Source organism: Colius striatus, chromosome 1 (assembly GCF_028858725.1).
Source record: "Colius striatus isolate bColStr4 chromosome 1, bColStr4.1.hap1, whole genome shotgun sequence".
Classification (NCBI taxonomy): domain Eukaryota; kingdom Metazoa; phylum Chordata; class Aves; order Coliiformes; family Coliidae; genus Colius; species Colius striatus.
Window position 1 is genome coordinate 128,970,991 of NC_084759.1, and position 10,937 is coordinate 128,981,927.

At 47.8% G+C, this 10,937-nt stretch overlaps 1 protein-coding gene across 1 annotated transcript in view; it reads left to right on the top strand.

Moving 5' to 3' along the window:
• The window catches only part of BORCS5 (BLOC-1 related complex subunit 5), a 73,351-nt gene extending 63,653 nt beyond the window's left edge, over window positions 1-9,698 (top strand). Inside the window, exon 4 of the mRNA XM_062007193.1 lies at window positions 5,682-9,698. Within this exon, the coding sequence (XP_061863177.1) occupies window positions 5,682-5,912 (231 nt within the window). The 3' untranslated portion in view covers window positions 5,913-9,698. The remainder of the gene's footprint in view (window positions 1-5,681) is intronic.
• The last annotated feature ends 1,239 nt before the right edge of the window (window positions 9,699-10,937 follow it).

The window sequence follows — 10,937 nt, forward strand, 5'->3', positions numbered from 1 at the left end:
CATGACAGATGCTGAAGAGAAGGACATGGGATCCTTGGCTGGGCGTCTTTGTTTTCCACCCTGGCAAAAATGCTATCCAGTAAGTTTATCACCTACCAGTGTGTGGGATGAGTGGGAGAAACAGAGGCTGTTCCCATCATCAGGAAGTCATCATGATCTGTTATGCTAACTTTGCGTGACATTATCAAAGGGGGGGGGGGGGGGGGGGAAGCCGTTCATTGAGCACATTTGTTTTCAGACAGTACAGAAAAGAGGAGCTGTCTTCAGTTTTAAGTGTGTTGATTGAAAAGTATTTTCACACCAGCACATCGTGACTAATATTCCATGCAGTCATGTTCCCGCCTGTCACTTTCTGATGTGATTTTTGTGCAGCTGCAGGAAGGAGTCCATATAACCCCAACCAGGCACCTGACAGCATGAAGGGAAGGGCTGCTGGTGCTTGGAGCGTTGTTCTAGCAAGTGATCTTTGTGGAATAAGGATTGCACGTTAGTTGCTGTGTTTTTTTGAGGCGCAGCCGTAAGGGATGAGAGCTGACAGCTAATCATTAGGGCAGAGGGACACAGGACAAATGGATGTCTAGCTAAGCCCTTGATGGCTGTTACTGAGTGGGGAGGAAACAAAAGATCTTATTGCTTTACTGGTGTTTTAAGGAGAGAGCAAAGAAGCTGGGAAGGACAGACCATCAACTTGAAACGCATTTGTTTTGTTATGAATGTTAGCAGTGGCTCTCTGGGAATTTGATCCAAGTTTAATGAACTTCTGATGGCGTTTGCATGTTCTTCAACCAGGGAAAATGTGTGTAGCTGCAATTTTCAGTCTCAGTCATTGAACTAAAAAGAGGTGAGCTGTTTCTGAGAGCTCAGGACACTTAACATGCCCATGACAGAGGTGTTATAAAACCACACCAGGTAAGAGGTGTATATAGGGCACTGGTTTGGTTTCAGTGTGGTCTGTTGAAAAGAACTGGGCAGTGTCCAGCGCTGACTTCAGTCTTTTTATGGGCTAAATTAATGTCTTTATTCTCCTTGGCAGTGTGGGCCAAGAAGAATTTTAAAATGAATGCAAGAATTTGTGGTGTGCAAGATGTCTGAAAGTACCCTCAATTGTTTTTCTGTTTCATCAGTGTGGTGTTACAAATGGGCCTGTGTAATGCAGAGGAGAATCTGCAAGCCCTTACTGGTTGACAGTGTGAATGGTGTAGCAGAAGGGGCCATGCTGGGGCCCTTTTAAGTGGGGGAATATCCATCTTACACTGCTGTTGGAAGTAATTATGACTGTTTTCATTTGAAGAAAGAAAAGCCCAGCAGATGTCATTTCATGTTTAAAATGTGAAGCTGAGGCATAAATTAGCATCCTGCTGCTACTGATCCATGGTGGAGTCATGAGCTTTGAAATACAAAACAGATCCAAATTCTGAATGTCACTGACTGTACAAAAAAAAGTATCTAATGCTGGAAGGTGAGTTTTTTTAGATTTATCTGTGATTTTTATTATACTATACTCCTGAAAGAAAAACTGAAAAACCTCTTCCATCCTTTTCAGTGTAGGAAGGGGAAAATATCCCGTCTTATACTCTGGGTGTGTCCAGCCTCAGTTTTGTTGCTTTAACAGAATTTATTTGTGGAAAGAAATGAAATGTGCATTGGAAGCTCTCACCCCTTTGCTGAGAACACATCTTTTTCCCTCAAGACCAGGCTGGGCAGGACCTCTTGCTTTAATGCAAATTAGGACCTTGACCTCAAGGGCTGGGCACTGCCTTCTGCTTTTCATAGAATCGTTTCAGCTGTAAGAGACCAGTAAGATCATCCAGTCCAGCCTTTGTACCAGCCCTACCCACCACTAGACTAAGTGCAACATTCAGCCATCTCTTAAACACCTCCAGGGACGGTGACTCCAGCACCTCCCTGGGCAGCCTGTTCCAATGCCTGACAATCATTTCAGTAAAGAAATTCCTCCTCATATCCAGCCTGGACCTCCCCTGGCACAACTTGAGGCCATTTCCTCTTGTTCTATTGTTTTCGATCTGTTACTTCTTAACAGGCTTCAGGTCCAGTCTTTTGAGCCTCCAAACTCTTCGGTACGTTTAAGTTGAGGATGACGGTAGCTTACTCAGTGGTAATGTCTGAAGAAGTTGGTGATGGTGAAGTCACAGTGGTGAAGTCATTGAGGGGCTGGTGACAGTGCAGCTCCGCATCTGTCATTGTTTATGGGTCTGGGGTGGTGGCCTGCTGATGGGGGGGTTGCCCACAACTGTGGTGGCCTGGCATTGTAGGATGCTTGAAGCAAGCAGAGCAGAAACAATGGCTCAAATAAACACTTGCAGATGGTTGTAGGGCATTGGAAGAGCTGCTGGCTCAGAGGTGTCTTGCTGGCCTTCCCAGAGAACTTCTCAGCCAGGGATGTGCAAGAAGACTGAAACTTGAGTGTCTTACAGCAGAGAATGTGGCGACGCGATGGGAGTTGATGGGACCCGCTTTACAGAAGGCAGGTACACTCATCTGACCCTTGAGAGTGCCTTGAAAAGCATGGACTACCTTGGCCTTAGGCAAGGGAGCAGACTGTTTGCCTAAGCTTCCCTTCTCTAGATGCTTTTTATTGTTACTATATGGAATGAAGCTTTTTATTGTTACTATATGGAATGAAATAGATAGGAATTAAGTGGATTCTTATGCATGTTCCCTGTTCATTGCAGATTCCTAAATGACAGGTTTGGTCTCTGGTGGGTAAATAGGACTTGGCCATCTGACTCCTGCAACCGAAGGCCCTGTCAGAAGGCCAGAGGAGTAGGACTGAGTGCCAGGAGAGGTAAAAGCACAAAGTCTGGCACTGGAGGAGCTCACTTGGAGGGGCAGAAGGCAGGAAGGATGTAAGTGTGTATTTAGGCCACTGCAAGGAAAGCTGCAAAGAGGCATTGGCATTTATATAGGGGAGTTAATAGTTAGCTTTCTTTTTATCGTTCTTCTAGATAAAACACCAGGTTCAATCTCAGTAAAAATTGACCTTGCCTCGCAATTACTCAGCTTTAGTCCTCATTGTCTGTCGCTGGCTGTGCAGCTGCCCTGGCGTCCTGCAGCAGGCAAAATTCAACACTAAGTGTAGGGAAACCATAGGAAATGCTCACTTCCACCCTTTCTCTTTTTTGCGAGGCAGCTTTTTTCACAGCCATTGTGAATGTGTCCAAAAGTAGCAAAGAGCTTGGAAGGCTTCTTCGCATTTCTTCTTCCTTTTGCAGGGCAGCTTCAGCTTCTCCCCATGTTCCTCTCCAGTAAGTGGACACTATTGGTATTTTCACAAGGAGCCTAAAAGCCAACAGATGGAAATTACTGTAATGGAGAGAAAAGGGGGCTTATTTTTTTTTTTTTGGTTGAATTGTTTCAGAGCATGGTAGATGCAAGCTTTGCCTCTTGCACAGTGTTGTGAGACCTTGTGGAGAACCTGCCTGTGGAGGAGAACTTGGACACCAGGGGAGGTTTCTGCCTGGGTCCCCATGCTGCTCAGCTTAATGAGGCGTGCTGGCTTTTGGCAGGTTTCTGACTGGCTGCCACTCCACACCACTGGCTCTCATTAGGTAGGACGTTTTTAGGCACTGGATTGAATTTACTTCCATCCCATGCAGACCTGGTGGTGGTCTGCTTTTTACATACTCCAATTTACAGAGCTAGTGCCAAGCTACTAAATTATTAAGCTGGGGTTTTAATAGAAACCCCTGTGTAGGCTTAAATTGTTTCCACTCCATTTGGAGTTTCCTGCTTTGCTGGTTTTTATTTCGTCCCGTGCCTGAAAGCGTGGAGGGAGGAATTCACAAGAAAGCACAGAGGCAAAGAGGAAGAATTCAGTCTGAGAGCACTAGAAGGTACAGATGAAATAAAAGGTTAATTGGTGCTGTATCCAACTCTGATGGAGGCGATAGGAGGAAAAAAAAAAGTGCTTCCTAACCCCCACGACAGTTCAGCAGAAACTTGTGTGTTTCTTTTCAATGCTGTTTGCAACTTAGGTTTCTCAATAAAATATTTTCTTACCTGACTATTTTTGTCTTGACCTCCTCCCCAGGGCTTGAAAGGGATGTTTGTCAGCAAACATAGCTCCCCCAGTTTCAAACCCCGCTGCCACCAGCGAGATGGTAGTGCTCAGTCTGGTGAGACTTCCCTCTTCGGTGGGGGATGCTCCTTCCAGCTTTGCACTGTTTCCACACAGTCCTCTACTTGCTGCTCGTCCTCTCCTGCAGCCCCACACTGTTGCCTACTGAAGTCAGGATTACACTTGCTGATGAAGTACTGTGTTAGTCAGATCTGGTCTGCACGGCTTGTTTTTTAACACTGGTAAAGATGTGTTGTCCCTAATGACAGGCACGGTCACTGTTCTCCACCAAATGGGTCGACTGTGTCACATAGTTAAAGTGAGGGTTGTTGTTTGAACCTGTGCTTCCTGGTAGACCACAAGTTCTCAGCACTGATTCCTTGAGACTGCTTTATCACGAGCAGCGACCTCTTCCCTCTGAGGGTAATTAGATGGGAGAGGTTAGGAAAAGTGAAGATAAGAGGCAGCAGTGAGCTGAAACTGGTCAGCGTGTGTCTGATCCTGCCTTTCTCTCAGCAGGCACCATGGGCGTGCACCAAGTCCCAAGCAAAGGGACTGGTTTCCACGAGGACATAGCGTGGTTGCAGGATGCGTGCCCACCACTCAGACATACCAGTTTGAAGGGTCAGTGTGCTGGAATGACTGGTGTTGATGAGCACAGCTATAGAGAGCTGAAGCAACTGAGCTTCAGGTATACGCACAAGGGCTCGGAGCAGACTTATTACTACGCTCTTTGAATGTATGGTGCTACTCACAGTGTGTAAACCAGCTTAAACCATCCAGCTCGGTTCAGGTGTATACGGTACTAGCAGCGATCGGCTGACTCCCACCTGGAGTTTGCAGGCCTGGCTGGGGAGAAAGTTGGGCTGTTAGTTAAAAAAGACTACCTTCGTCACTTAATGGCAGGAATAGCACTGCAATTCCTGTCATTGTCACCGTGCTCCAGCGGTGTTTGGGTTAGTCGCTGTGTTTAATTGCGGGGCTGATTTACTTAATGTCTCTCCTGGGGTCGCTCGTGACGCTTTTATTTTTAGCATTGGGGGAAATTAGGGCCGCTAGCAATCCATTGTGATTCTGTCTCAAGGCAGGAGTTTTCCAGACGACAAGGGTAATAACGGCCATGGCTTAATTGCAGAATAACCTGGCTAAGCTGATGAAGCTAGTGCTGGCAAGCATGGTAGGGCTGTAACACTTGCAAATGAACAATCTCCACTGAAAATACTCTGCAGGTGCAGGTGGGGACCGCAAATTCCATGGGTTCGGATAACCTGGAGGATATGCATGTGGTTTGTTGGGAAATCCCTGGCAGTGCCTGTTGGCTTTCAACTCTCTAAATAAAGAATTTTCTGATCAAATACCCAGCCTTTGGGTGTATAACTGAGGTGGTCCTGTGTCTTCCCTGGTATATACAGCTACAAATCATCCCATTTCACAACAAATCAGTTTTGCAGCAACAGAGGAGCTCCTTTGTACCTGGCTGGTGTCTCCAGTGGAGCACCTGAGGTGCTTCTCGGTTGCTGTTTAGGAAGGATGGTGTGCTGGAAAGCCTGCACTAGCAACATTCGGCCTAACGCGTCTCGCTCTGCTTGTTGTTTTTAAACAGATGGACCTCTCCGTGGAAACACTTTATAGCTACATGCAGGAGCGGCAGAAGAAGTATGCCAAGTATGCGGAGCAGATCCAGAAGGTCAATGAGATGTCTGCCATCCTCCGCCGCATACAGATGGGCATCGACCAGACGATACCGCTGATGGAGCGACTGAACAGCATGCTGCCCGAGAGCGAGAGGCTGGAGCCCTTCAGCATGAAACCTGAGCGGGAGCTGAAGGCTTAGTGGCTCCGCAGCCTCCCCCTCCTCACCTTCCACGCTCCCGTGTTGAGCATAGACATGCTTCTAGCGGGCAGGATGGGCAGAGGTTGGAAGCGGGCAGGCGGCGCGGCCCGACTCCCTGCCAGGGCATTGGAGGAGGAGTGGTGGCAGCTGCCAGGACTGCGCTGCCAGAGGTCCAGGAGCTCCCCAGCCCTGTCCTCTGGAGATGATTTATTAGTCGTTCGTCTCCCTCTTCTTGCCCTCCTGCCTCGTTTACCGCTCCCACAGCCTGTGCTGAGACATTTGTTTCATTGCTGGGACTAGATTAGGGTTGACAGAGGAGTTTTCTTTCATCTGATTTTTGAGGTTTTTTACTAGAAAAATTCAAAGGGATATAGGGTGTTACAAACCCTCTAACCTGCTTTTTTTTGTGCCACTGGGGTTTATACAATTAGATGGCTGGCAGGTATTTCTGAGATCCCCTGGCCTTGGAAATATGTGTTTTATAGGTGAAAGTGCGGGAGCCAGGAACTGACTTATTAAAATCTGCCTATTATCATAATTAACGTGGTTTGCATGGCAGGGTTTTGGCACGTCCTCCTTGAGGCTCCTGTTTTTATGAGCTCACTAATTTATGACACTGTAAAGGAATAACTGTTCCAGACAAATAGGAGCAAGCCTTATTGTTCCTCTCCCCCTTGCCCTGGCCACATCCCCATGTCCCTCACCTCACACAGTGATTCTGACAGGCAGTGGCACTGACCTACTCACTTTACATCCCAAAGTTAGACCCGAGGTGTCTTTTTTAACTTTTATTGGGACACTCCACTTATCTTGGTGCTGCCTTTTCTATCAGAGGAATAAAGTTGTTTATTTACCTTCAAGTGTATGAAGTTGGAGAGAGGAGACAAGAGAGGCCCTTTGGGTCTTTGAATTGGCTTAGCTGCTGCCAGGCCAAGAACTTTCCTGAGCACAGTGTTTAATGACTGAAACTACATGGCCAACTGAGACCGCGCTCAGGGAAGTGCTCCAAAGGCAACAAGATGTTCTTGCCTTCTCCCAAGCCAAGGGCCCCACTGGAAGGCAGGCAATGTGTCTGCACCTCCCAGGTCCTGGGCTGGCCCACAGGAGATGGATTGGTTGACAAGCCTGTCCCCGATCTGCTGGCTGCAGGTAATTTGCAGCACCTCTCTGAGCTTTGGTTTCCCTCCGTATAAAATAGGGAGATATTTGACACGCTGCTGTATAAAACCACTTACAAATGTAGAAATAGGGCTTAACAGCCTGTGTCACCGTTACGTGGCAGCTCTTGTCCGCAGCAGAAAGAGCATGAAACTGGAAGTGAGGAGCCGTTGGTTTGCTGGGTTAAGGGTAGGTTTGTGTTACATCAGTCCCAGGATACTGTTGCTGGTGAGGAGGCTGAAGCGCACCCGTGAACCCTAAGGATGGTAGTATGCCAGGAGCACAATTCCAGTGCTGAGGGCAGCCCTCTTTGGGAGCCAGTGACAGCCCATCTTACAGTACAGCACAAGGCTAGGTGACTTGCCAAAGGTGACTTTCTTCAATACCTCTTTGTACTTAAGAGTTTGAAGAGTTACAGATTGTCTCTGAGCATTTGAGAGTAAAAGTGCAGTAGGTTTGTGACTGTATTAGTGAGTGGCTGGTGGCAGGGGTGACAGGCCATTCTCTCCTTGCTTTCCCAAAGGCCGTGTGGCCTAGAGTGAGGTTTTGTGACTCAGACTGCCGCCAAGTTCAGATGTGTGTCTGAACCACAGCGGTGACTGGCTCCAGGGCCCGCTGAACACTGTTGGAAAGCAGAGTCCTGTAGAAAACAATGCCCTGCTTCAGAGAGGGCAGGGAACTCGGCAGGAGATTTTCTAGTACATGCAGCAGAGCCAGCCTCCATGTCTGCTGCTCCCACCCCAGAGTTGTTAGACAGTTGTATATATGTAGGCGTATGCTGTATGTTGCACAGGATGTAACATCAGACTTCCATCCTTGCTTATGCCCCCTGCAGTGTTTTATACTTTGTTCAAAGCTTACATGAGACTTCATAGACCATGAAAACCTGCTTGTCATGGCTATGCCCATGAGAGACCTCATTGTCCATCATGGAATATGCCTCAGCCTCCTGCCGTCAGACACTTCAGAATATTGAGCAGCTTGAAATAGCGGCTGCAGGCATTTTTGTCCTCTTCACCCAGATGATGCTGTCTGGAAGTTTAGAATGTGCGACATTCAGCCGTCTGCCAGACGGGATCATGGATATCCCACACCCTGGCGTGCTGGAAGCTTATAGCGGTGGGAAGATCCTGATATTGGATTAGGCTGCAGATGCTCTCTCCTGTAAAGCTTTTAGACATTTGGCCTCATGCTATTAAGTACTGGATCAAAGCATTGCTGGTGGTGCTAATGAGGGCGAGTACTATTCCTTGTCTGAAAGCTGCAGGAGAGAGGGCTGCAAACCAGTTCCTTCCTTACTTGCTACAAAACATCTGATTATTTTGAGAAAATGCTTGTTCTTACAAACACTGGTCTTAAAGTTCGTGGCTATGCAGCTGGGTTTCCCAGCTAGAGCTTTCTGAGCAGCAGGAGTAAGTTGTGGAAAACAGTAACAGCTTAACTAGAAAGAAACTGGAGCTGAAACATGAAGGGTGACCTCTTCCAAAGCAGGCAGGTCATCTTCATTCCACAGGTGACAGCATTGTATGGGTATGGTCAGATAGTGTGCACCCTCTAACTGTTCTCAGATGATGGTTTACAGTTTTATTTAAAACAAACTTTGTCACTGTCTTCATTAACCGTAAGTCTTCGAGCCTCTCACTGAGGGGAAGACGTTTGCTGCCACACCTTCTTGAGCTGCCATTTGTTGTTTGGCTGCTCCTCGTTATTCGCTTTGCTTTGCATGTGCCACTGCGGGCTCCATCTCAGGCACAGGTGATGCTCAAGGTGAGAGTGTTGCTTTGCTCCCTTTCCTACTGTTTGGCAGGAAATTTAAGATGTGACTGGAATTACTTTTCTGCTTATGGATTTCCTTCTCCAAGGCAAACGCTGTTGGAGAAGGCCTCAGGTATCTCTCCCAAATGCACTAGCCATTACTTCTATGGCAACGTTAGTGCTATGGACAGAGGAACATAGTGCGTTCCACCAAACCCAAACATTTCTGCCATTTTCTGCGTGGCCTGGGGTACAGGTCTGAAAAGCTCGCGAACAGAGTGAGTCTTTGGGCCTGTGGTTCCCTGCCAGCCTGAGCTGCTCTGGTTCTTTCCTTGACTCTGCTGTTGCAGCCCCCACTTAGTGCTGCCGATGGTGCTTGTTGCGTCCTGCACTAGTCAGTGTGCTACACGTGCAGAAGAGGTTTCCTTTGTTGTGTCTGTTATGTTTTTTGTAATTTATTGCTTTGACAGGGTGCTAAAGTGCCAACCTATCTGCAGGGCAATTTCTGTGAAGACCTGGTAAATGGGACAGAAAAGAGTTTTGGGGTTTTTAAAAAATATATGTATTTTAAATTAAAGATATTTAAATATTTAAAGTATATTTTCCCCTCTTATAAGCTTTCACACAGAAAGATAAGTAGTACGCATTCTCTCTCTCTCTAGGACTGTGTGCCAGTGGTTTCCTGAGGTACTGTTGTAACGTCCCTCCCGTGCTGAGCTGCCAGAGTGTATTTTGATTAGTAGCCTTGTGGCTGAGCACTCCTTAATGTATGGGGTGGTTGTCCCATTAGCAGGCTCGCTCTCCTTTCTGCTCCCTCCATGCCATGTGTTCCACAGCTCCAATATTAAAACATTTGGTATTGCTCCTTTCCAAGTGTGTCGTGTCTTTGGTTGCCTTGAGCTTGTCCTTGATTTACAGTGCACCCCTTCTCACCTCAAAGTCTGTGGACAGGGTGTGCGCTTCAGTGTGGGAGGTCATACCTGGCGTTTACTGCGTTGTACACAGAACCCACCTTTGTGCCGTGGAGGTGGCTGGTTTCACCTGCGCTGGGGCTGCCTCTGCCCTGGGGCTGTACGGAAATGTGTGTCCTAGAATGAAAATAAATATCAGGTTTTTTTGGATGCTGTCCCAGTTGTGGTTGGCACTGATGTCCAGTTTAAGTCAATGATGTGAGCAGCAATGCTTGTGACAGTTGCCAGCAGTGGGGCGGGACCAAAGTGCAGCTGCCTGCCTCCCCCTCCTGCACTGGTAGCCTCTGGGAGGAAGAGAAGAGGGTCTGGGATCAATGGACTCTGATGTTTAGGTGAGACTGCAGCGCAGCTTTCCTGCCCAAAGCACTTGGGGGGCAAGATGATCTCCGCTTGTTTTGTTCCGGCACTTACGCTGTGTGTGCACCCAAGGGCTTTCCTAAGATCCCGTGGGAAGACTAAAGGTGAGCAGCAAAGGAGGATGGCAGAAGGAACTGGAGCAGGGCAGCCATGGGCAGGCTGGCTGTGGGGATGGACTGTCACGTTGGCCCAGCTTTGCTGCTGCTCATCTCTTGACCACCAAGCCTTCACACATTGCTGAATGGGGCAGTGGGCACTTTGAGCCAAGCCTTGGCCTCTTTTCAGCTGGCCTGCAGTACTGCTCTGGGGGCTGCTGGCTTGCTGCCAGCTGCCATGGGTAGGTTTACATTTCTTCACAAGGTCAAGCTGCTTGGGACAGGCTGATCCTTATCAGGGTGACATGGAAAGAACAGCTCACCCAGCGGTCCCCAAAGCCAGGGAAGGTTGGAAGTGGTGAGAGGAGTACTCTCAGTGCACCTACAGCCTTACTGAGCTCATCCTTGAAGGCGGGGGGGAGAAGAGGGGCACTCCAGGGGTAGTTCTTGATGTCAGCTGCCTAAAATAACCCCTTTTGTCTGTTTAAAAGCTTTGTATTTTTAACAGATGGAGAGTGAGCACTGATCTCACAGGGAAGCTGTGAAGTTAGTGGAAATATGATGGCCTACAACCATCAGGGAACAACCTGAAATAAGTGAGAATGGCTGCAGATTTTGTCAAAACATTCAGTCCCAGGCTGCTCCACACAGATTTTAGAGAACTTCCCAGTGCAGCCTACAACTGTACC